The 27,177-nt window shown below is 35.4% G+C and overlaps 1 protein-coding gene and 1 pseudogene across 1 annotated transcript; both read right to left on the bottom strand.

The window, feature by feature from the left end:
- Positions 1 to 7,140: 7,140 nt before the first annotated feature.
- LOC118044927 (probable disease resistance protein At4g27220) lies at positions 7,141 to 25,218 on the bottom strand (annotated as a pseudogene).
- LOC140955138 (probable disease resistance protein At4g27220) lies at positions 15,904 to 23,068 on the bottom strand. The gene is made up of 7 exons (XM_073406925.1): positions 19,146 to 23,068; positions 19,009 to 19,061; positions 18,827 to 18,901; positions 17,980 to 18,083; positions 17,834 to 17,896; positions 16,567 to 16,634; positions 15,904 to 16,234 (listed from the first exon to the last, which is right to left on the bottom strand). Exons 1-2 carry the CDS (start codon positions 23,066 to 23,068, stop codon positions 19,049 to 19,051), a joined length of 3,936 nt encoding a protein of 1,311 aa, XP_073263026.1. The 3' UTR covers positions 15,904 to 16,234; positions 16,567 to 16,634; positions 17,834 to 17,896; positions 17,980 to 18,083; positions 18,827 to 18,901; positions 19,009 to 19,048.
- Positions 25,219 to 27,177: the final 1,959 nt, after the last annotated feature.

Genomic DNA, 27,177 nt, shown 5'->3' with positions numbered 1-27,177 from the left:
GGGAATGAGGGTGTCATTTAATGTTTGTTAAAATTAGTTAAAGGGCCCTAGAGTAACGCAGGGAACTGATGAATAGCATGAATAGATGAAAACCAAACACTTGAGATAAGACAACATGAGATAAACCCCTGCATTTTTAATGTTTAATTGGAGTTGAATTATTTAAATTTAATAAACATGACAATTATGTTCCTCCACGAGGATCCCAACCTATCAAAATTGAGTTTCTTCTTAAAATAAAGTGTAGGCTTATCCACTAAGGCAATTTTTTCCACATCACCCTCCAATTGTCCATGTTGTTTTGCGGCTCACAATAAATTAGGTGCCTGGAATACTTCAATTCGCTCCACTGCTGATGCCATCAATTTCGCTCTACGCAATGAAGTATGAACATGGCTGGCCAGGAGGATTTGTGGTTGTATTAACAAATTAGCAGGTTGTTTCTTTGGTCTAGGTGTTTAGTAAAGGAGATGCTAGGGGAAATGGTGGTCTTGGCATGCAGACTGCAAGAGAAGCTATCTTTAGATGGCAGCAAAAGAAGTTCCTCTTAGGCATGCTAGAATTCCTACAGGCATTTGCAACTACCTTTTCCTCTCCTGTGCTTACATGTATCCAGTGCAGTCAAAGAATGATGAGCCACATAACAAATGGTGCCACAGTTGTCGATTTCCCCCCCGTGTTCCTACAGACATGCAGTTGATAGGAAACTTATTCGACATGTTGTGCCAAACAAAAGTCAGAAGTGATGGCTGACATGCTAATCTAAACTCATGAGATGCTAAAAACAACTCAACTTGATCGAATATAACCTGAGCATATTAGTTGGGAGGTGATGGCAAGTAATATTTCTTAGTTGGGAGGTGATGGCAAGTAATATTTCTTTCGACCCTCTTTCTTAAGAGTTTAAAAACCTTGCTAGGATCTCAACCCAATGCTTAGAAATTCAAGCAACTGCCAACTCTTGCTCTATTAACTCTGTTATGGCTTGATGTGATTTGCAACTCATGTTCATTTTTTTGTCTTAAAATATTGACTTTTTTTGCTGATATCATGTTTTCTTTTAGGAAGGCTGGTTCACTACACGCAATAGAGAATTAAGCTAATTTTGACAGGGTTTTGACCTAGCCTTTGCCACTAATTTAAGCAAGGATGTTGAGGAATGAGTTGATAGCATTATTGGGTGATAAGTGTGAGCTTAATTGCATATGTAGACTAGCACTTCTTATTGACTTGACTACGTCATCTTTGGTTTGGTGTTGAGCATGCCAACATGGTTAATAGCTTTTTTTTTTAATCCTTTTTACTGTTCTTTTGAGATTAACGCCCATTTCGCCCCATATTTTTTGTCCTTGGCAGCTGTTTGTTTGTTGCCTTTTTTACCTGGGCATCTTCGCTTGCATTCCCCCCTGCTGTTCTGCTCACTTTGCACAGTAACTGCTGAAGCTGCGTCCTTAGATTGGCTACTCAGTCCTCAGTCATTTGGTTAGATTGCGTTTTGTTGGCTACTTAGAATGGATCCTTTACAACACTATGTTCTTCTGTCATTGCTTGGCAATAATGATATGAAGTCTCAAGGATTGATGGGAAAGAAAAGAAATATCTTAGCAATAATTATGCCGAATCCGTTCCACTATACAACTGATTAATTGAAGATGAAACAGGATTTGTGTCTGTCAATAATTAAGCTTCGAAAAAAATTGATTTGGCCATGTTTTTTGAATACGGATTTGATGCTTTCAACATGATCAATAATGGACGCACCAAACACTCTGCTTGACAAATGTATATATCCAATTTCTCTTTGCATAAGTCCTGCCAGAGTCATTCACTCCCTTTCTCTTTGCAGCTTTAACTCTGTTCTACATCAAATAGGCTTATCAGCTGCTACAAGATTCACAAGAACTTGCATTGGTGCATAAGAGAGCGACATTCAGCATCACCATAGCCACCTCTGAAGAATACTCTGACCCCAATTCTAGATCGACTGACTCTGAAAGACCTCTCTCTTGCAAAACATGGGCATGGCAGAATCCCAGATAAATCCAAATAAGGATGCGATAATGTACTCAATACTGTAAAATGAGTATAGGAAGTTCAGCAGAAATATAGAACGACAAATGCAGATATAAGTTGGGCAGGAACCAAAAAAGATTAGGAAAGGAGATGGCTGTCTTCCGCAGAATATGAGGATGAATAGTTTGAATATTTGAGGAAACATTACATGCAATGATGCAAAATTGACAAGAAACACGAGGATGGCCAGTTCACGTACAGATACAATGTGATGTTTTGCAATGAGCATTAAATCAAGAATAGCATCAAATGTTTCCCAATGAGCATCAAACAAGGAATGAAAGAGAATGCTAGACAGTATAAGCTTACTCAGTCAAGAAGGTAAACAAACTCATCCTTTGGCCTGTAGTTTTTGTTGATCTTACCACTTACAATTTCAATAGCAACAACTCCAAAGCTACAAACATTTTCTTTGCTAGTTTAGTAGGCACGCATTGCATACTCAGGAGCCATATAACCACTGACAAATGAAAAAAAAAAAAAAAAAAGAAGGTGGTTAAACTCGCTACACAATCCATGGTTTTCACGAGTACATGCAATTGTTCTGCATGTACTCGTACCCAAGCATTAATTGATTTCCTCCAACAAAACATCATTCCTATCTCATTCACAAATTCACGGTTTCCTTGATTAGACTTTGAGGAAAGCAGCATCACTGCAATCACACAGTTCCATCTAATAGTGAACGCTGTGTTCAATAATTAAAAATTCTCATCTGGCATACCGTAGCTTGTTGATCCTATTGGCTTTTGCACTTGCACGATCGAGAGGAAAAAAAAAAAAAATTACTAAGACGACCCATGTCAGTTGTTGTATGAGATCTGGTTCATATAAAAATAAAATATGATGAAATCTTTAAATCTTAATTCGACATTCAACATTTTGTTATGGTTTCATACTTTGAGATTATTGGAAAATTGTAGCTGTTATTGTGTAGACTTGCGTTATGGGATTGTGTAAGAATTGATACGAGGCTTAATATGTGGAAATCAAGATGTAGCCTCTAATATAATAATTATCTTAATTTCATGTTAACCATTCAAGTATTTATATTGATCTTTTAATATATAAAAAATTATTCATTCAGCTTACTTAAAAGCCAAAGATCTCAAAAGTACATGTCTAAAGAAATTATACTGATGTCCCGTGGATAGAATATGAGGATTATATAAATACAAAAGAAAATATACTAAAAACAACTTAAAAAAAACATATAATTTATTTGATACACTTAATTTAGGTTCAATTCATAATCCTATATGTTTAGGAACCTATGCGTAATTATAAACCAGAATCTATACAACTAATCAACTAGAATCTATACAACTAATTGATGTCAAACATAGCATAACTAATCAAACCTAAAAGAATTATCTAACCTCACTATAAGATTAATCGGTTCAACCCAACTAGTCGACCAAAACCTTCCAAGACAAACTAGTAGACTGCAATTTAAGGGAGAAAAAGAAGTCTCAAGTGATTATATTGACACATGATGTTAAATTCTTAAGTGATGGCTAGGAAATAGTAGGAGAAAAGGAAAAATTTCTTGAATATGTTATAACAAATATTTGAGTAATGATTCACAATTTGATTGGTTGTTAGAAACTTAATATTGCAATGTGATGTTTTGCAATGAGCATTAAACCGAGACTAGCATCAAATGTTTTCCAATCACCATTAAACAAAGAATGAAGGAGAATTTTAGAGAGTATAACCTTACTCAGTCAATAAGGTAAATAAAGAATGACGGAGAATTTTTAGTTGATTTATTTATAGGATTTTTTAAATTTTTAGCAATTGCAACTTCATTTTTTTCATATGAATTTTTTTAGTTGAATTAATTTTTTTGTTTTATTTATTTGTTACAAATTTGTTTGAGTTGATTTTCTTATTCTTTTTTCCAAGCATTTTTGAGTATATATTATACAATGTTGATTTATGTTTAATTTAATTATTTTATAATTTTATAAAATAAATTTTTTTTTAAATGTTTTTAAATAATTACCGACGGAAATTTCCGTCGGTAAATCCGTTGGTAAATCCATCGGTAATAAAAAAAAAATTACTGACGCGTCTGTTCCGCCAGTAAATCCGTCGGTAATATTATTATCGACAGAATTACCGACGGATAAAAAATTACCGACGAGAGATTCACCGACAAAAATTCTCCGTCGGTGATTTAGTCGGTAAATTAATTACCGATGGAATATGTGTCTTACGCCGACGGAAAAATTCCGTCGGTAAAACTGTTAAATCTTGTAGTGTTACTTAAAAGCCAAAGATCTCAAAAGTACATGTCTAAAGAAATTATACTGATGCCCCGTGGATAGAATATGAGGATTATATAAATATAAAAGAAAATATACTAAAAACAACTTGAAAAAAACATATCATTTATTTGATACACTTAATTTAGGTTCAATTCATAACCCTAAACATATCTATGCATAATTATAAACCAGAATCTATACAACTAATCGATGTCAAACATAACATAACTAATCAAACCTAAAAGAATTATTTAACCTCACTATAAGATTAATCGGTTCAACCCAACTGGTCGACCAAAACCATCTAAGACAAACCAGTAGACTGAAATTTACCAATCGGTCTTCCAAATCAAAACATACCAACTGGTCTACCGATTCTACCCAACTATTAGACCAAAATCAAATAAGCCAAAATGATTTATCAATTCAACCAATTGATCGATTGATTGGTCAAGAATTCCAGACTAGTTTTCCCTAAATAGCATATCTTCAAAATTTTACCCAAACCTCAAAATTTCATAACAAATCAATAAACTCGTAACAACTAACTTATAACACTTCAATTAACCCATTCCATTATAATCAATCCGTAAATTTATACCCAATTCATCAATTAATCTCTAAGATACAAATTAAAACATAAACCTTAACAAAACCCAAAACCTTAACCAATAATATCAATTATACACATTCATGCTAAAATCTTACCTCAGTAACTTAGTTCCCTCTTCTCCTTCTCCTCCTCCTCCTTCTCTTCTCCCTTCTTTCTCTCTCTTCTCGGTTATCTCTCTACAATCAGCTTTCTCTTTCTTTGTTTCTTTTTCTTTCTATTTATATTTATCAAGCTTTTATTCAATTACCTTAATGCTTCATCCATTTACACCTACTTTTAAGTCTTCAAAGGCATTGTTGTCTTTTCTTATTTATTCTCTCTCTTTATTTTTTCGAAACATCACCGGTGCTGCCAAAGACAATTATCTCATCACTACAATATGAAGAAGGAATAATGTTCTGATAAATTTTGAAAATATGAAGAAGGATTCAGATATATAAATATTTCCTCATAAAAAAAGAGAAAAATGGAAATTCTAGTTAAAATCAACTTATAGATACTGTGGAACAGAAATGTATTTTGTCCAAACTAAAAGAAACCAATGTTGCATTTATAGAAGGTCATTGATTTCTAGAAGCAGGACATGGACAGTTTTGTTTTATACATGAATGTACTTTGCTTCTGCAACATTTAAGGGAGAAAACGAAGTCTCAAGTGATTATATTGACACAAGATGTTAAACTCATAAGTAATGGCTAGGAAATAGTATGAGAAATGGAAAAATTCCTTGAATATGTTATAACAAATTAATATTTGAGTAATGATTCACAGTTTGATTGGTTGTTAGAACCTTAATATTACAATGTGATGTTTTGCAATGAGCATTAAACCGAGACTTGCATCAAATGTTTTCCACCATTAAACAAAGAATGAAGGAGAATTTTAGAGAGTATAACCTTACTCAGTCAAGAAGGTAAACAAACTCCTCCTTTGGCCTGTAGTTTGTGTTGCTCTTAATTACCACTGACAATTTCCAAAGCAATAACTCCAAAGACATTTATTTTTTGAACTCCAAAAGAAATGCTTCTGATTAATGGAAGAAATAAACTCAACAAATAGAGCAAGGGACAGGCAATTGTACACATGCTTTAATTGGTTTCCTTCAACAATGGAAAGTTCCATCCTCGAAGTTATGGCTAAGAATTAATAATTTGCTCTGCTTTCTTTGTTTTCTGTTCTACATATAAAACCTAAGCAATTTTATGGAGAACATTTGACCTATTGCTACAGCTATTTTTCTACCGCAAACTTATAGGGTGTAGTGAGGACAGATGAGAGAAACCATCAAACATTCAGCTACCTTGTAAACAGAATAAAAAACAACCTAAAGACAAAACCAATGAGAAACTTCAAACAGTTACATCTATGAGGTTCTTGAATTAGGATTTGTTTTTTATTTTTTTATGGAAACTTTTGAAACATGAAATCTTTGGGTTGCAGCGGAACTTCAAGTTGAAAAATAAATCTGGCGGAAATCGACATGCACATTCTTGTTTCTTTCCAGAAGCCATTGAGGAACAGATCTAGTGAGCTTGTTTCCTGTCAAGTACGTTGACAAATTAAAAGGGGTTGTACGTTAGAACCTTAATATTCAAAATTCGAATATTTTGATTCACAATCGTTTGGTAAATCAGCATTAATTCATAGAAATGTGAGAAACTCTGCTCATAAGTTATAATCTCAAAGCATTAATTCATAGAAATGTGAGAACTTGTCGATCAAATACACACACACACACACATTAAGGGCTCAAGAATGAGATTATATTACACTTTATCAGTTCTTGTAGGCCTACAATATTAGGGAAACTCCTGCATGGTGGGAGACACGTCTCCACCTAAAAACAACTACTACAATACTAGCTGAACCTAGGAAATGCCTTGGCAAGTCAGAACCTACTACAGTGTGATGTTTTGCAATGAGCGTTAACCGAGACTAGCATCAAATGTTTTACAAATGTTTTCCAATCAGCATTAAACAAAGAATGAAAGAGAGTTTTAGAGAGTATAAGCTTCCTCAGTCAAACCTATAGCTATGCCTAGACAAATTTTCTGCCTGGGAGGCCAATCCATTTCAATCTGAACATTGCATCCTTCACTGTAAATAATGGAAGATAAAAGACATCCTACAAAAATCCAATTAAGTGGACACATAACTTAAGGTTAATTAATTAAAATCCAATTAAAACAACAATGCTTACTTTTAATTTAATATTATATTAAGGGCAGCGTCGTCACTCATCCTACAAAAACCTTACAAAGGGAAGAAGCACATCCTTAGCGTTAGGATGCTTCCACTCCACTACTGACTCCCACCATTCTTTTGGTTCTATATACATTCTTTTAAGAGAAGGGGGAGGAGATGGCTGGCCATTTTCAAGCAACGGAGGACAAATTCCCATCCTCTTCAGCTTCTCACATTCTATAATCCAAATTACCTCCAGAGAATTGCAAATCAGTGTTGCATTGCAGATACTTTTCAGTTTTGGTAATCCAACCAAGTGCAGAAGTCTTAACTTGGGGAGTTTGAATTCGTTGTTGCTGCTTTCTTCACCCATAACCCTTTCTTCATCTGATCTTGTTCCAACTATTATCTCCTCCATTTTCCCACATTCTTCAACTGTAATCTCTTCCAAGTTTACAAGGCTTGGCAGCAAGACAAGAGGGAACAACTTCTTCATGCTCTTACAGCCAGAACAATTAAACCTTTTAAGACCAGTAAATATACCGTTGTAAGATGGCAAAGGTAGTGGAGCAGAGCAGTACCAAGAAGATGAAACCAAGCTCTCCATGCTATTGCAACTACTAATATAGATATACTCCAGATCAGTTGCATACTTTATTAGAGAGGAAACATCGCATAAGCTTTTTGCATCATCACATTCATCAATGGTCAGTTGTTGAATGTCCTCTGGGAACATGTCCCGAAAATCTCTGTCTCTGTTGATACTCAATTTACTCAAAACAATTACTTTATTTTTTGTCATGTTCATAATGATTGTGATGTAGCAGTCCTACAGCAATTCTGTATTTTTTTAGCAATCGGGTCTTATCTCGAGAATTGAGATACTCCACAAAATCAGAGTAACCTTCAAAATGGCATTCCAAAGTTTCCAACTTCCTCAAGCTTCCTACTTCCTTTCCTTTAACTGTTATTGGAGAATATAATGGAAATATAAAACGATTGTCAACAACCGAATCCTCCAGTAACACAAAGACTTGTAGGTAAGAGAGTTTAGGTAACAACCCACTAGGAAACTCCTTTTCACCACATCCATTCATTATAAGATAACTCAAGTTGCATAGACATTCCATGCCTTGAGGCATCTTTTCAAGTGCCAAAGAACCAGAGAGATCTAACCTCTTCAGTACCCTGAGCTTTTCTAATGACGGTACATGCCTTAACATTTTACAACCAATAAGCAGTAATGTAGTGAGATTCACCAATTCAGAGATAGAATCGGGCAGTTTTGTGATACCTGTATAAGACAGATCAAGAACCTTGAGCCCATGTAATTGCTCAAAAAATGAATCTGCAATAAGCACCAGTTGATTTCCGCACAACAATAGAGTTGAAAGACTGGGACACCTTGGTGAATGGCTGGATGGAGTTTTTTCAATTTGGTTATGCATCAGTGAAACTCTCATAAGATTCTCTGTCCATTCCTCTGCACCTGGCAATTCTCTTAATTGTTCACCTGCTTTAACCATGCCTTGAGAGTTCTCTTGCTGTATTTGGATGGCCATGTCCCTAATCAAGTCATGCATCTTGACATATCTTTCATCATCACCCCATTTTTCAGCACTTTCCAATAGGCAGACTCTTTCAAGTTTATTCAGCATCGAGTGGCCTTTGTTAAATTCTGCCTCCCTACTCTTCAGCCCTTTTATCACTCCCTCGTCAATCAAAATAAGCTATCAAATCCTCTCTAGGGATCATGAAGTCTTCCGGGAATAAATGCACAGTACAAGAAACATCGTTGCAGCGCTGACTCCTTTAAGTGCATATAACTAAATCTTAATATTTGGAATACCTCCTCATCCATGTCCTCCTGCCGAACTCTTGATTGTTTCAGTTCCTCTAAAGCATTCCTCCACTCACATATATCATCCACTCCCCTCATGGTTCCGGCCATTGTTTTAATTCCTAGAGGTAAACCAGCACATTCTCTTGCCATAGATTTTTGGCAATTTTTTCCACTTCTGAAGGAATACGTCCAAGTATCTTTGTGAACAGAGCCCAAGCTTCTTCCATTGAAAGAGGCTCCACTTTGATTGTCTCCTGGCAGACCATTCGCTGACAAACTTCAAATGATCGAGTTGTAAGAATTAGTTTGCATCCCTTCACATGGATAGGAATTCCCACCTTATCAAAATCAAAACAGTTCCACAAATCATCCAAAATGAGAACCCACCGTTGTTTCTCAATTAATGCTTTTGACAGTTTTGCAGCCCTTTTCCTCTCGTTGTCTTCATTTGAAAGATCTAAACGAATGTCTCTTGCAATGAGATTCTGCAATTTATAAACACTAAAATCCTGCGATACCGTGATCCAGTGAACATGAGGAAAAGTGCCAGGTTCTCGTAGAAGCTGATTGTAGATATGTGTGAGCAATGTTGTTTTGCCAACACCCCCCATCCCGTAAATGCCAATACTTGATGAGGCTTCAATATCATTCATTATCCAAGACCATATAGCATTCTTATTATTTTCAAACTCTCCACCTGTTAGTTCTTCAGTTAGAAACACATCTCGTCCGCTCTCATCGCCATTACGTTGAAGAGCTTCACGAGAGCTATGTCTCACAACAGGCTGTCCAGGGTCTCCAACCATGTTGACTAGTGGAGTACGGAGTTGATCATGATATCTTCCATGGGTAAGACATGGTGGATCAGTTGGTTGGGAAGAATCTTCTTGAAGCTCATCGTGATTTACAAGTGGCCTCTCATGAGAACTACCTCTTACAACAGGCTGCCCAGTTACTCTCTCCAGATGTTGCCTTTGTGGTGCCACATTGTCGACTTCAACATGTAAGATAGTAGGTAATGGATCTCCTGGAGTCTCATTTGTGTTGCCTGTAAGCCTCCAGAAGAGCTAGCTCCTGCACCAGGCTGCACAACTCCTCCAGTCCATTCTCTATATCATCCTCCATTACATTATTGATCTCTTCCAAAAATCTTTCTAGTGCTTGACCCATTGTACCTGGTGCTTGTATCCTTCCTGCATCTCCTGCCAAATTGTCGACTTCATTGTTTTGTTCTTGTGGAGTGGTTAAAATGGAATTTTCATTAAAATTGCTTGAACTTGCTATGCTTTTTATGTCTTTTGTTGCCACCATGCACGGCTTGAAAAGCTGCTTCTTGAACGTCTTCAGGCACTTTGTCACAAAATTGCAACACCACACCCTCTGACTTGAGACAAATGCAATTTGATCTCGAAACGGAAGTAGCAGCAGCAAATTTTATAGCCACAAAATGTACAGTTGAAAGGACCATCATCCAGCTTCTCAACAAAATCCCAAAATGGATCCCTCTGTCTAGCCATTTTCAGCGCTTTCTTCTTTGGCCCTTCAAACATCAAATAAAAAATTGTCAAAAAGGCATAAAAATAGATGTTGAGTTAATTGGAAAATAAGAACTCAATCTTAAAATGAAAATTTAGAGGAAAAGAGTGCATACATCAATCTTACAAAGCAATGCCCTTCAAGGAAAGAAGCCTAGAAGCAAAGGCAGCAAGAACAAATCCTACAGTTTGTTAACAACCAGAAAATTGTTAGCTATTAAACTTGTTTATCAAGATTAAGTGTATTGAAGTTAGTTCAATGAATAATTATCTACATTAGAAATACTATGAATCTAGAGTAGGAATTGAAAAGTCTAATATTAATTAAGTACTTGGAAGGTTGTAAAAAACATTTTATAATGTCTATATATATTGTATGGATTTGATAATGAAAGATGTGAGAGTATCATTGTTTAGTATATTGTATTCTATCAAATTGTGTGAGTAGTAATCCCTTCTGTTTTGTCATTGTTTTTCCAACAAAGACATCCTAGCCTTAAGTGTGTTAACAAAATAAACTGAATCTGTATAATTAAAATCAATCATTACAAATTCTAAAATTAAATAGGCAGGCACTTAACGATATATTTTCCTACAGAGATGTTATTTAAGCAGATTAAAAATTATAACAAATATTGAATAATTTAAATAATTGTCAGAAAAGCAATCTAAAATAAAAATTTGAAAGAAGTTCTGCTTGTTTTTAAGATAAGTAGTTGAAGTTGATTGCAATATGAACATGTAAGAACAAACTATGATATGAGTTTTGAGTTCTAAAATAGATTAGAGTAGGATTTACCTTGCAAGCAAGAAAGATACAGATCAAGAACTCAAAAAGAGGTCATTCGATTCAATCAGAAAAGGAAAGCACAGATCATGAGAAAGGTTTAAGAAATTTGGCGAGGGAAATTAGGAAATCAATGGTATACTGAGAGAGAGATCTCTCTTTGTGGAAGACTAGCTATTAAAAAATTCACTGCAATTTGGAAGCAACTTTATGTTGTTTTCTTTGGAGAAGTCAATAGATATTGGTAAACAGCAAGTTTATTTTCTGTTGTCAAAGACTAGTCTCACTGCCTCTTGAAACCACAAATGTCACTCTCATGAATCACTTTCTACTTTATTTATTCACACAAACTATTCAACGTGTTCACATACACTGCTTCAAATCCTTGAGTCTACTGTTGTTTAGATATCAAAATGTGAATCTTTCTGTGGTTTTGGAGTTCCATCTAATTAAGATTATCATTGAAGGGTGAACGAAGAATCCCACACAAGATCACAGATCGTGATCGTCAAGTTGGATGTCAACACGCCAATAAACAAGACATGAAAGCTAAGGTAGGACAAGTGCTCGTTCGAGAATCACCAGTTTGGCTGTCGCTGTGACTTTACTTTTATGCATAGCTGTGACTGTGACTTTTAAATGTTCTGTGATATTTTAAAAAACTAATATCTCAGCCCATTCCATGTTTTATTTACAGAAGCTATAAACTTTTTAAAAAGGCCTTTATTCTCCAAAGCAAATATTCATGAATTGAATTAAATGAAAGGTTACTGTTTGACAAAATACCACCTAACTGCATGCGCAAAAAAAAAGGAGAATTAAAAATGAAGTAGTCTTGAACAGATGATTTATTTTTTCATTTCCATCCTGAATTAAAAATAGAAATAGAAAGATGCTTTCCTTTAGTCAGATTGGAATGGAGAAATGCCTGACGTATAGAAAAAAAAAAAAAAAAAAGAAGAGAATCTGAGAGAGTGAGAGATTTAAACGAAGGAAACGATAGTAAAATATAATATTTATTAATTGATTTGAATATTATGGATTAATTGTTATGGGTAATGAGTTATTTAGTTGACTGGAGAAGATTTTAGATAAAGATTATGATATATAAAAATTACAGTTTAGTCTCTGAACTTTTGAAAATTATAAAAATGATCGTTGGAGTATAATTAGAGATTCTGGATAGAATTGAGGATGAATTATGGGCAAGATTCCACTTATAGTTATGAATTTATGATGTTTTCAGTTTGGTCCTCTAATTTGAGAAAATTACAATTTGCCCCCTAAAATTTTTGATAAAAATTCCAGCATAATTAGAGATTCTGGACAAAATTTGAGGATGAATTATGAGCAAACTTCTAGTATAGTTATGAATTTAGGACATTTTCAGTTTGATCCTCCAATTTGACCCCTAAAAATCTACTAAAATTCTAGATTGATCCCTAGCTGTAATATTAGTTTTTTCATATTGGTTTAATGAATAATTGAGGGTTATTTAGTTAATTATTATCAAGTCTTATTATTATTATTATTATTTATGAATTAGATTTCAAGAAAACCATTTAATTTTTGAGTTTTGGGGAACATAACTAGTTTAGTTCAAAAACATATATGGTTATGGAATAAACCCTTAGTTAAGTGTACTAAACAGATTGTGTCACGACCCGAATCCCGGATCCATGACCAGCACATAAGCAAGGTTCCCTCCAAGGTTCCATATCTATGCTAACCCAAACTTACATACAAACTTATCCTTCAAATAACTCAATCAAATTCAACACAGCAGTAAACAACAAAACTAACTTTATAATATAATTCGATTGTCTTAATACAAGAGTTCATATAAATTCATAGTTTTGGAGCACTAACTAGACATAAAGGAAAATGTACAAATTTCAACTAAAAAGCAGGTTCAGAAGGTTCAACAAAAATGACCCGCTAACAAGCTATTAACACACTACTCCTCATTCATTTATACCCTCTATTTAAGCTTCCAAGAGCTTTGTTGCCTTTTCTTATTATTTTTAATTCAAAACATTATAGGTTGTACCTCTTTTCAAGTCTCTTTTGAATATGTATCTTTTGTATTCATATAAGTATGGAACCTTGGAGGGAAACCTTGTTTATGTGTCAGTTTATGGAATCCGAGAATAGGTCGTGACACAATAATTCTGTTTTTGATTGCTCAAATACTTTGGTACAGATAAAGTAGTCTAGTAGATTTTTTATAAAGCAAAAAAAGAAAAGAGATTAACTTAAATTTTTTTGATTTATTTAGAAATAAAACCATTTAAAGACCAAAATTTATTCCTGCATACATCACAAAGCTGGTATAAGATCACGGATCTATAGGTAACAACCCGATTAAAGAATCCTCCAATCTGTGTTGAAGACAGAGAAGGAGAGAGAGGGAGCGAGAGAAAGACGGGGAGAAGAGAGGGAACCCACTGCAGTTCTCATTCATTTTTTGCATGCCCATTCTGTTACAACTGCCACTATATATAGGCAGAGCAGGAGATGGTGCTGATTTGACAACCTTCTCAGTGATGAGAATTACAATTTATTGAAACGGTGCGCATAAGTAACGGCTTAACAACAGCTTAGTACGGTGCGTTTTGTCAAGAAGTCAGTGGCAATTAAAAGTTATCCCTCCACCATTAATGTTAATTCCTGAGATATGTATGCATCCCTTCATGTGTTGGAATCTGAAGGCCTTTAAGATGGATCATTATTTTTCTTCTCAGAAAAAAAGAAAAAGAAAAAGGGGATCATTTTCTTATCCATAATTGAAGAAAACGTGTGCCGCACATTTTTTTTGCGAAGGCAAAATGCATTTATCAGATCGAACATATGCAATTATCATGACAGAGAGGTTTGCCGAGGAGCAATTCGGCTAGCTAATGACAGCATGGATTATCCTCGAAGAAACCAACACGCAGCCCTGCCACCACCAACCCATACACAGACAATATTTCAGCATGTCCATTGATTTGAATATTATGGGTAATTGATTTAGTTGATTTTGGAAGATTTTATATAAAAATGATGATTTTGAGTTATGTTCTATTTAAATGATGAATTTGAGTTAGAGATTTTGGTGAATTAGTAGATAAGCTATGGAAAAATCTGGGTTTGAGGTTGAAGATGATGAAATTTCAGTTTGGTTCCTTAATTTATGAAAATTATAATTTAGTCCTTGAACTTTGGAAAATTTATAAAATGGTCCCTGGATCATAATTAGAGATTCTGGATAGTATTGAGGATGAATTATGGGCAAGATTCTAGTATAATTATAAATTTATGATATTTTTAGTTTGGTCCTCTAATTTTGAGAAAATTACAAATTTGACCCCTAAATATTTTGATAAAAATTCCGGCATAATTAGAGATTCTTGAAAGACTTGATGATGAATTATGGGCAAACTTCCAGTATAGTTATGAATTTATGACATTTTCAGTTTGATTCTTTAATTTGACCCCTAAAAATCTGCTAAAATTCTAGATTAGTCACTAGCTATAATATTAGCTTTTTCATATTGATTTGATGAATAATTGAGGTTTATTTTTTTTAACTATTATCAAGTCTTATTATTTGTTTTTTATGAATTAAATTTCAAGAAAACCATTTAATTTTTTGGATTTTAAGGAAAAATGATTAGTTTAGTTCAAAATATATAGGGTTATGGAATACATCCCTAGTTAAATGTATTAAACACGATATACGTTCTTTTCAAAAAAAAATTGAATTTGTATCTTTTGTATTCAAATATTGGTTTTGGTAAGGATAAAGCAGTCAAGTAGATTTTTATAAACAAGAAAGAAAAGAGATTAACTTAAATTCTTCGATTTATTTAAGAAATAAAACCATTTAAAGACCAATATTATTTCTGCATACATCACATTTGTATAAGATCACGATCTAGAGGTAACAACCGGATTAAGAATCCTCCAATCTGTGTTGAAGACAGAGAAGGAGAGAGAGGGAGCGAGAGAAAGACGGGGAGAAGAGAGGGAATCCACAGCAGTTCTCATTCATTTTTTGCATGCCCATTCTGTTACAACTGCCACTATATATCGGCAGAGCAGGAGAAGGTGCTGACTTGACAGCCTTCTCAGTGATGAGAATTACAATTTATTGAAACGGTGCGCATAAGTAACGGCTTAACAACAGCTTTGTACGGTGGGTTTTGTCAAGAAATCAGTGGCAATTAAAAGTAATCCCTCCACCATTAATGTTAATTCCTGAGATATGTATGCATCCCTTCATGTGTTGAAATCTGAAGGCCTTTAAGATGGATCATTATTTCTTCTCAGAAAAAAGAAAAAAGAAAAAAGGGAATCATTTCTTATCCATAATTGAAGAAAACGTGTGCTGCACATTTTTTTTGCGAACGCAAAATGCATTTATCAGATCGAATATATGCAATTATCATGACAGAGAGGTTGCCGAGGAGCAATTCGGCTAGCTAATGACAGCATGGATTATCCTCGAAGAAACCAACACGCAGCCCTGCCACCACCAACCCATACACAGACAATATTTCAAATCTTCAAAGAAAAATATAGTAAGTTGAGAGAATTGATTAATTAATTTGGTAGCCTATGAGCAAATACAAGAGTCATAGATGCTCGCATTAAATATGCTACTTGACCAAAGTGGACCTCATTGGAAGAAAACAACCAGAAACAAAGTTCTCTTTTATGGGGAATGATTTATACTTTATACAGTTACAGCATCGGAATTTTTCAAGTTTGAGCTTTCAACGTTCGAAAATCACTCGGCCAGAGATAACATACTTCAGTACTCGGTTTCAGCAGCTAGCATGGATAAAACTATCTCTTTCCTTGTAAGCGAGGGCTCTGGCATGGCTTCCATCTATCTAGCACACTGTAACTTGCAGATCTGTTTGGCTTCTGCACTTGCACCTGCAACAAGGAGATAACATAAGATGAACTCTTTAAATCTTAATTGGTCATTCCTAATTTTTTTATAGTTTCGTACTTTGAGATTATTGGAAAATTAAAGCAGTGATTGTGTAGACTTGCGTTATGTCACTACAGATGAAGAAAATAGAGGATATCTGTGAAGTGTTGCTAAGAAAAAAAACTTAAAAAGCCTTTTCAAACTTGGTAGCTATTAGTTTTCAAAAACCAGAAAAAATCCCATACAGAAAATAAGAATAAAATCTCTATGAGATCTAAGTTGAGATCTGAAAAATTGCAGAATATCATAGTTATCAAAAAGATCTAGAATCTACCAGGGCTCATTGCAAAGGTTGGGCTGTATTGTAACTTCGCATACAAATCTCTGTTGCCGCAATGCATTCTGAAAGAGAAAAGCCATCATAATGTAAGTAGATCCAAATAACAAAAAAGAAGTGCTTGGTCACAGAAATATTTTAGCTCTTTTTACTAGTAGCCAAAAAACATACAATTATCAATGAAATAAGTGAAATCATAAATAATAAAAGACAAAGGACAAGAAGCATGTATATGATGCACATTGCTGTTGTAACCTGGCACTTGAGGGAACAGGTAACTAGAAATATCCATTTGGTTTGTGAGAACCAAACACAGTGAGTTTAGATAAGTAATACAAATAATGGAGACTACCACCCAAAATATGAGTAGATGATGTGATTATGATAGGCCATACTAAGAAGTCTAAAGGGTCATGTTTGTGCCTCCATTCTAAATTAACTCGGGAGTTCTGAAGTATTATGATTTCTTTGACAGCAAACCTCAAATATTGACCTGGATGACAAAAATAATAATCCAAGGGACGAGACTTTTAAAGCATGCACTACTATGCACTGGATTGTCTGAAAGAAAAGATCATATTTGACAGGCAAGCAGGTCAATACTTGGTGCCGTGAGGATCATCACCCTCGCAATCCAGTTTGTTGTCGACTCGAGTTTTTAAGGTGTGTGGTTCATATTAAGGAAGTCAGCATCCTCGCAATTCTGGTTATAACAGTTCATTTCTGAGTTTGCGTAGTTTGATTAATCCATTCCAGTTCATACAAAACCTTTAATCCATCTTAATGGTGTCTCATATTAATTTGTATATAATAATATATGGAAGTAGGAAACTGAACAACAATTGAACAATAATTAGTTAAATCCTACAAGTCCTGATAATTAACTAAACTCTATTTGCCTCTATTGGTTTGGACATTTCCTTCAAACAAGATGTATTACCCATCAAGAAAGAAAAATCAAATAAGATTTATGCAGGGAAATGTTATCCGACCTCCTGTTACAATTATTAACAAGAAGAAGATTTACATTTTACATCTTACTGTCTGGCACAATTTCCTTATGCCAAAACACATTCAGAAGCAAGTTGTGTTATGCTAGATGAATGGAAATCCCAGAGCTCGACCTCAGATGACAGTTCTTTGAATTGAGTGAAACACATTTGCTCAATCAAAAACTGAAAACAGGATAAAGGAACAACATACAGAGAAGTAAAGAGTGAGAGCATAAATTAAAGGGTTAGGTAAAAAAATGGCGATGTCATACCGAAGCTGCTGCACGAAGTAGTCATTGTCTGTTCAACAGCCACATGAGCTACAGTAGGTTCCACTGGTGATGTATGAGTAAGACAGAGATCAGGCTACTCAGAAGCTTACTTCAAAGAAATATATGAAATAAATAAAAATATTTACCACATCAACTTAAAGGAAATCTATTTTTGCCAGTTTGACAAATGTTGTAGGAATTTCGAGACTCCAGTGGAATGATTCCGGGTAGATTCCAAGACTTCAAAGCTCTGCAAGATATTGCTACAGAAAAATTAGCATACATAACCCAACATATCCTTTCAAGAACTATAGATTAAGCAACACATTACTTCAGCTAATCACCCACAAATCATTAATTTTTGCAGAAGTAAGAGTTGCAGTACATGCTTTCAAGGTGGAAAGAGGAATTGTTGTTGAAAGACCAGTCACATGTGACGCTGCTCTCAAACCCTTTGTTATCCAAGAAAAACTAGAACAGAGGAAAATGAGATACTTTGTTTCTTGGAGACCCAATTGGAGGAGTAACCCAAAAAAAAACCTTTTCAAAATCTTGAAGACAGTGAATGATATAGGATATCATAGTTATTAATTAAGGCTAGTGAAAAACATTAAGAATTTGATTCAATATAGGATATCATAATTATTTCGGCCAAAGAATGATGAGTAATTAGATGCAAATCCAAACCTCAAGCATGATTTGTGTGAGGATTTGATCTTAAATTTTATAATCAAGTTAGATGGTTCTCCAATATTTAAAGATCATCATCAAGTAATTAAAAGCCATAAACTTTGAAGCCAATCAAATTCTCTTTAAGAAGACAGGTCATCCAATTCCATATGAAGATAGTAGACAAGTTAAAACAATTTCCTACCAACAAAAAATAAAATAAACAGAGGAATCAATAAATAAGAGAAGGAAGTGTAAACGTAAAGGTTGGGATGATAACAACAAAATGAGGAGTGTAAACGTAAAGGTCTAATAAGAGAAAACCTTCTTGTAGTTGAATTGGCTAAAATGTGTTGTTGCTCTCTAAATGCTTCACTTGTCTTCGTCTGGCTTCCTTACCTATGGGTCAAATCTAATTAATATAAAGAGATTGAGAGAGAGGGGGGGGGGTGGTGGGGAGATTGATATTGAGAGAGAGAAAAGGAGGAAATTAAGCATAAGCTTACCCGTAATTCATTATTTGTATTAAGGGGCAATGTCGTCTCCTCACAAGCAAATTCTATAAAGGGCAGAGTATAAAACCAGTAAACACCAAAACTTAATTCGATATTATATTATATTATATTAAGAGCAGAGTACTTACGCTAACTTATGAATCTTTACAAAGGGTCGAAGTACATCCTTAGCGTCAGGATGCTCCCACTTTACTCCCGACTCCCACCATTCTTCTGGATATGCATAGATATCTCTAAGAGAAGGGGGAGGAGATGGCTGGCCATTTTCAAGCAGCGGAAGACATATCGGCATCCTCTTCAGCTTCTCACAATTTTCCACGTGAATAATTCGGAGAGAATCGCAAATCAGTTTTGCATTACAAATGCTTTTCAGTTCTGGTAATCCTTTCAATACCAAAATTCTTAACTTTGGGAGTTTGAATTCGCTGCTACTGCTTTCTTCATCCATAATCCCTTCTTCATCAGATCTTGTTCCACCTATTATCTCCTCTATTTTCTCACAATTAAAAACTTTAATCTCTTCCAGGTTTACTAGGTTTGATAGTAAAACAAGAGGGAACAACTTCTTCATACTTGCACATCCATAGCAATAAAGCACTCCAAGACTAGAAAATATACCATTATAAGATGGCAATGATAGTGGAGTAGGGAATACCCAAGAAGATGAGACCAAGCTCTCCATGCTATTGCAATAGCTAATCCATATAATCTCTAGTTGCGTTGCATATGAGAAATCATCGCATAAACTTGTTGCATCTTCACATTTATAAATGGTCAGTTGTTGAGTGTCCTTTGGAAATATGACCTGAAAATCTCCATCTTTGTTTACACTCAAGTTACCCAAAATAATTGTTTTACTTCGTCTAAATGAATGATTGGCATCCAGTAGTCCTACAACAATTTGGTATCTGCTTAGTGATTGGGTCTCATCCCGAGATTTGAGATACTCCACATACTCATAGTAACCTTCAAAATAGCATTCCAAACTTTCCAACTTCCTCAAGCATCCCACTTCCTTCCCCTTAACTGTTATCGGAGCATATTGTCCTTTTATGTTATCTTTGGTAGCAGGAGGAATCCACTCCTCCAATACAAAGACTTGCAGGTGAGAGAGTTCAGGCAACAACACTCTAGGAAACTCTTTTTCACCACATCCATTCATTATAAGATACCTCAGGTTGCATAGGCATTCCATGCCTTGAGGCATCATTTCAAGTGCAGTACCAGAGAGATCTAACCTCCTCAGAGCCCTCAGCTTTTTTAATGATGGTACATGCCTTAACATCTTACAATCAGTGAGCAGTAATGCAGTGAGACTCACCAATTCAGAGACAAGATCAGGCAGTTTTGTGATATTTGTACGAGACAGATCAAGAACCTTGAGCCCACGCAACTGCTCAAAAAATAAATCTGCTATAAATTGCAACTCTGAATTTCCACATAACAATAGAGTTGAAAGACCGGGACAACATGGTGAATGGCTGGAAGGAATTTCTTTAATTTGGTTATGCATCAGTGAAACTCTTGTAAGATTCTCTGTCCACTCCTCTGCTCCCGGCAATTCTCTTAACTGTGCACCTGCTTTGACCATGCCTTGAGAGTTCGCTTGTAGTATTTGGATGGCCATATCCCTAATCAAGTCATGCATCTTGACATATCTACCAGCACCAGTCCAATCCCCAGTACTTTCCAATAGGCAGACTCTTTGGAGTTTATTCAGCATCGAGTGGCCTTTGTTAAATTCTGCCTCCCTACTCTTCAGCCCTTTTATCACTCCCTCGTCAATCAAATAAGCTATCAAATCCTCTCTACGGATCATGAAGTCCTCCGGGAATAATGCACAGTACAAGAAACATTGTTGCAGTGCTGAATCACTTAGATGGTTATAACTAAATCTCAATATGTAGAATACCTCAGGCTCCATATCATCTTTTCTAACTTTTGATTCTCTCAATTCCTCCAATGCATTCCTCCACTCACGTACGTCAACCACTCCCCTCATGGTTGCAGCCATGGTTATAATTCCCAGAGGCAAACCATCACACTCGTTTGTGATAGATTTTGCAATTTGTTCCACTTCTGGAGACAGTGCCATGTCGTGTCCAAGTCTCTCAATAAACAAAGTCCAAGCTTCTTTCTCCAATATAGGACTTACTTTGATTTTGTGTTGGGTACCCATCTGTTGACAAACATTTTCTAATCGTGTTGTAACGATCAGCTTGCATCCCTTAACAGCTTGGATAGGGACTCCCACCTTGCGTAGCTCAATAGCCTTCCACAAATCGTCTAAAATCAAAACCCATTTCTGTTTCTTCGTTAATTCATTTGACAATTCAGAAGCTCTATACAGCTCCTCATCTTCATTAGAAAGATCTAAACCAATCCGTCTGGCGATACTGTTTTGCAATTTATTAATGTTAGTGTCTTGTGAAACAGTAATCCAGTAAACATGGCAGAAACTGTCTCGTCTTTTTTGAAGCTGGTCATATATATGTTTCACCAATGTCGTCTTTCCCACTCCGCCCATCCCATAGATGCCAATAGTTGAAACTTCATCGTGCATCAACCAAGACCAGATAGTCTTCTTATGGTCTTCGAATGCTTGACCCACCAGCTTTGTCGTTGGTATTTCTAGAGTCTCATTTGTGTTGCATGTAAGCCCTCCAGAAGAGGTAGCTCCTGCACCAGGCTGCACTACTCCTCCAGTCCCATTCTCTATATCATCCTCCATTACATTATTGATCACGGATTGACCCATTGTACCTGGTGCCAAATTGTCGACTTCATTGTATTGTTCTTGTGGAGTGGTGGAAATGGCATTATCATTAACATTGCTGGAACTTGCTATGCTTTTATGTCTTTTGTTGGCACTATGCATAGCTAGAAAAGCTGCTTCTTGAACGTCTTCAGAATCTTCTTGAGGCTCATCGCCAATAGGTTGGAGACCTTCACGAGAGCTATCTCTCACAACAGGCTGCAAATGTTCTCTAATCATATTCTCCACATCAATCATCATGACATCATTGTTGACTGAGGAAGAAGATGGTTGATCATAATGCCTTTCAAGGCCAAAACACAGTGGATCTGTTGGTTGGGACAAATCTCCTCTAGGCTCATCTTCATTAACTGTAAGCCTCTCAGGAGAGCCACCTCTCACAGGAAGCTGGCTCGATTCCATGAACGTGCCCTCAATCCTATAATCTTCCACAGACAAAGGTAAGTTCTCCTGAGCATTTCTTTCACACTCTTGCTCCACTTGTTCACCAGGGATCAGGTCTCTAGGAAAACTAGAAACCCTATCAAGCGGAAAATTTCCAACCATGTTCACTAGTGGAGGACAGAGTTGATCTTCTTGAGGCTCGTCGTGATTAACAAGCGGCCTCTCATGAGAACTACCTCTTACAACAGGCTGCCCAGTTACTCTCTCCAGATGTTGCCCTTGTGGTGCCACATTGTCGATTTCAACATGTAAGCTAGTAGGTAATGGATCTCCTGGAGTCTCATTTGTGTTGCCTGTAAGCCCTCCAGAAGAGCTAGCTCCTGCACCAGGCTGCGCTACTCCTCCAGTCCCATTCTCTATATCATCCTCCAATACATTAGCCCTGCACCATGCACTACTGAATATCAACCTCTTAAAAATTATAGATCCATCCCAACTTCTTCCAAGTGCGTGACCCATTCTATCTGCTGCTTGTGTCTTTCCTGCATCTCCTGCCAAATTGTCGACTTCAACATGTAAGCTATCTATCCTTTCTTCGAGCTCCTTGACGGAAAGAGCTTCTTCTTGTTGTGCCCCATCATTGCTTGACGTTTCTGTGATTCTATGGTTCTTTTCTGGAGGGCCATCAACAGCAGCGAACGCTGCTTCTCGAACCAGTTCTGGCACTTTGTCACAAATTGTAGTTCCACGCCTTGGAATTCCTGACCAATGAAACTTGAACCTGGTAATCGGAATTAGCTTGGAGAATACATGCCCACAAAACTTACACCGCCTACTATCATCAGGCATCTCCTCAACATGCTCCCAAAATGAACCCTTTGGCAGAACCATTTTCTCCTTTTCTTCTGTGGCCTGCAGAGGGGAAAATAACAAATTCATTTATTTGGAGACAATACTGAAATAAGGATTACATTCCATGGAGAATTTGGTATGAACTCCTTCTGGTCTGATAATTAATATGATAAGTTAAAAACAGCAAAGAATATAAAAAGAAAAAAAAAAGAATTTGGTATGAACTCCATAAGGCAATTTATTTATAAAAAAATAAGAAAGATCAATTTATTTATATTTGGAAACTATTGATGATACAAAATCCAAAGTTTCTCAATAAAATTTGTACAACTTGTGTTTTACTTAAAAAGATTCAAACAATAGTTACTTCTCAAAAGATTCGGGTCGTGACATATAAATACTTTACCTGGGTTCAAAAGAATTTTAACAAAAGAATCTGAAGCTAATTGCTGAGTGAGGAAACGTGTGGACGCACCCCAATGTTGAAACTCTGGGAAAGCTGATCTGAAAATGTAAGCACAAGAATATGAGAAAGAGTAGTCAAACTAGTCACCTATCAAGCTGACAAGAGGCACTCAACAGACAAAAGAAACCTTGAGACAGCTGTTTTTAAGACAAGTAGTTGAAGTTGATGGCAATATGAACATGTAAGAACAAAGCTATAATATGAGTTTTGAGTTCTAAGATAGATTAAGCAACACATATAATTAAGTTCTACCTGATCAATCTACAATCCTACTTATTAATTCTACAACCAAATGGGAAAATCTTATTTGAAACAAAATTAGTGGTAGAAAAACAAGAAAAGAAAGTAGGATTTACCTTTCAAGCAAGAAAGATACAGATCAAGAACTCAAAACGAGATGATTCGATTCAATCAGAAAAAGGAAGTACAGATCATAAGAAAGGTTTAGGAAATTTGGCGAGGGAAATTTGGAAGTCAATGGTATACTGAGAGAGATATCTCTTACTGGAAGGCCAGCTATTAAAGTCATTGCAATAGAAATGGGCAGGAAGCTTCAACTTTATGTCACTTTCTGCTTGTGCTTTCTTTGTTCTCTATGCAAACTTTGTGCCACTTTCTGCTTTATTTATTCACACTAACTATTAAAATATCAATAAGAAATTTGGTGAGGGAAATTAGGAAATCGAGGGTATACTGAGATATTTCTCACTTAATGGAAGCAACTTTATCAAATAAGAAATTAGGAAATCAATGGTATACTGAGAGAGATCTCTTAGTGGAAGACTAGCTATTAAAGTCATTGCAATTAGCAAGCATCTTTATGTTTTTTTACTCTAAAGAAATAAAACAGAGGTGCTTTCTTTGTCCTGTATGCAATGATTACTCCCATGGAAACCACCATGCAAACTTCATGCCACTTTCTGCTTTATTTATTCACGCTAACTATTCAACGTGTTCACATTACACTGCTTCAAATCCTTGAGTCTACTGTTGTTAGATGCTAAAACAACAGTGTTATGTACTTTTTTTAATTAAAAAGCCAGAACAATTAATGAAGATCAATTGTTACTTCCACTGTCTCTTGAAACCACCATGCAAAGGGACTTTGTTTGTCCAATATGCAATTATATCCTCGAAACCACCATGCAAATTATTTTTAATTTCATGAAACACCTGCTTTATTTATTCACACTAACTATTCAACATGTTTACGTACATTATACTGTTTCAACCATTGAGTCTACTGTTAGATCGAACATATGCAATTATCATGACAGTAGTGATGATGCCGAGGAGCAATTCGGCTCGCTAATGACTTTCCTGTCACCATTTGCTTTTGGCAAAGAACTGGGATCATCAGCTTGTGTTGAATTTCATATTAAATATCTTGATCTCCTGATGTCTTAAGCAAGGTGTTCCAAGTGGTCAGGAGAGCATTGATACAGATGATTTATTTTTTCATCCATCCTGCTGCCAAGAGATTAACTTAAATTCTTTGATTTATTTAAGAAATAAAACCATTTAAAGACCAATATTATTCCTGCATATATACATCACATTTGTATAAGATCACGTACGATCTATAGGTAACAACCCGATTAAGAATCCTCCAATCTGTGTTGAACTCAGTGGAATCAGAAAGATTGAGAAGACAGAGAAGGAGAGAGCGGGAGCGAGAGAAAGACGGAGAGAAGAGAGGGAATCCACAGCAGTTCTCATTCATTTTTTGAAACGGTGCGCGTAAGCAACGGCTAACAGCAGCTTAGTACGGTGCGTTTTTTCAAGAAATCAGTGGCAATTAAAAGTTATCCCTCCACCATTGTTAATTCCTGAGATATGCATGCATCCCTTCATGGCTGTGTGATTTCATCTTTGTTGCAAGACATTACCGTTGCAGATTGCATGGTTGTAGCATCTTCTTCTGCAAATTATTGGGACTTTTCACACCTCGGCAAATTATTTCAAGATAATATATATGATACAACATTTACTAATTAGATTTTACTGAACTAACTCGGTTCTCCATGAGTTTGTAGAATCAGAACAGTATGATCTTTTTATAGACATGCTATAAGTTTGGCTTAGATTCTGCCAGAAATGGTTTCTTATAGCCTTGTATTTTGTGTTGATCGCGGAAAACCCAGGATCAGAAAGAAGGTCCTGAACAGGAGTACGGCTGTCGAGCATGCTCACAACTTGAGACATTGTAGGCCTCAGAGTTGGGGATGCGTTGGTACGTAAGAGAGCGACATTTAGAATCAGTACCATTGCCTCCTCTGAAGAATACTCTGACCCCAATTTTGGATCAACCAACTCCGAAAGACTTCCTCTCTCGCAAAACATAGGCCTGACAGAATCCCAGATAAACCCAAATAAGGATGCTATAATATATTCAAAATGGTAAAATGAGAACTGTTTTCATTTGTTTTCATTCTCGAAGAGCCATCATATGATTACGATAATATAAATGATCAAGGGTTGTAAATGCAAGGGCTTTTTGTCTGGTGAAATGATCATACACATCAACAACGGAGCCTCTTTCCCGAACTACATGGATCCTTTTCCATCATTCTACAAGGTGAAATGGCCATTAAAAAAAAAAAAAAAGCAAGCAAGCAAAAATGTTTTAAAAAGTAGATGGTCGGTAGTTGGGACCACCAAAATATAATTTTGATTTAAGTATCACAAACAAAATAAATTTGTAGTATGATCATGAAAACCAGGTTGAACCCAAGGAAATTTTCTTTTAATCTTCCTATAATATATTGAAATAAGAAAGAACAAGGGATTTGAATGAAAGTTTAAGAAACAATAATTTTGAAAATAATAAATTGATATGTTGTTAAATTAGTTCAAGGATCCACACATCTATTCCTATAAATTTGTTGATCATCGAAGTAAAATAAATATTCTTTCATGTCAAGCAAATAAATTTGATATCCTTTAAAGTTAAGGGAAACCGATGAGGTTACTAGTACATTAATTAGGAAAAGCTCTCTAATCAATTTCTTACCATCAAACGAATATAATATTGAAAGCAATTTTCATTAATTCAACAGTAGTCTTAGGAATAAAATTTGTGCATTTATTCTAAGCAAACGTTCAAAAGCTTGATAATTTAACTTAGTTTATTCTTCCCTAATAAATCAAGATGAGAGTTACAACAATCAAATTAATTCTTTTGCTTCTTACTCTCATCCCTAACAACAATTACAGATTGAAAGAAACTAGAAAGCATACATGTCATCTCAAAACAATTCAATAAGCTTGAATAACAATCAATAATATAATTCTGAACAAGGAAAAATAAATACTTGAATCTGAAAGAATTATAATGATAACTTTACTTCTCATAACTTGCTAATGAAGATGGTGTCTATCCCTCTTGAACCGAATTTAGGAATTTAGTTCATAGCTGTTGGAAATTTGACAAAAGTAGAGAAGAAAGAATGTTTTTTGAACCCTGTTTCAGCTGTGTTCTGCTCTATTTATCCTCCTTTTTGGCTGCCAAATTTCTCCAGGATTATTCTCTAATTATAAGTATTCATGATACTTAATTCGTTCATTCTTTATTTGGTTCTTAAAGTTGGATAAGTCTCTCAAAATTTGTGTAGAAAACTGACTTTGCTGTTGTCACAACTTTGTTACAATTCCAATTCTGCTGCAACTTAGACTTTTTTTT

This window comes from Populus alba, chromosome 19, assembly GCF_005239225.2.
Source record: "Populus alba chromosome 19, ASM523922v2, whole genome shotgun sequence".
Taxonomy (NCBI): domain Eukaryota; kingdom Viridiplantae; phylum Streptophyta; class Magnoliopsida; order Malpighiales; family Salicaceae; genus Populus; species Populus alba.
This window is presented reverse-complemented; position numbering and strand designations above follow the sequence as displayed.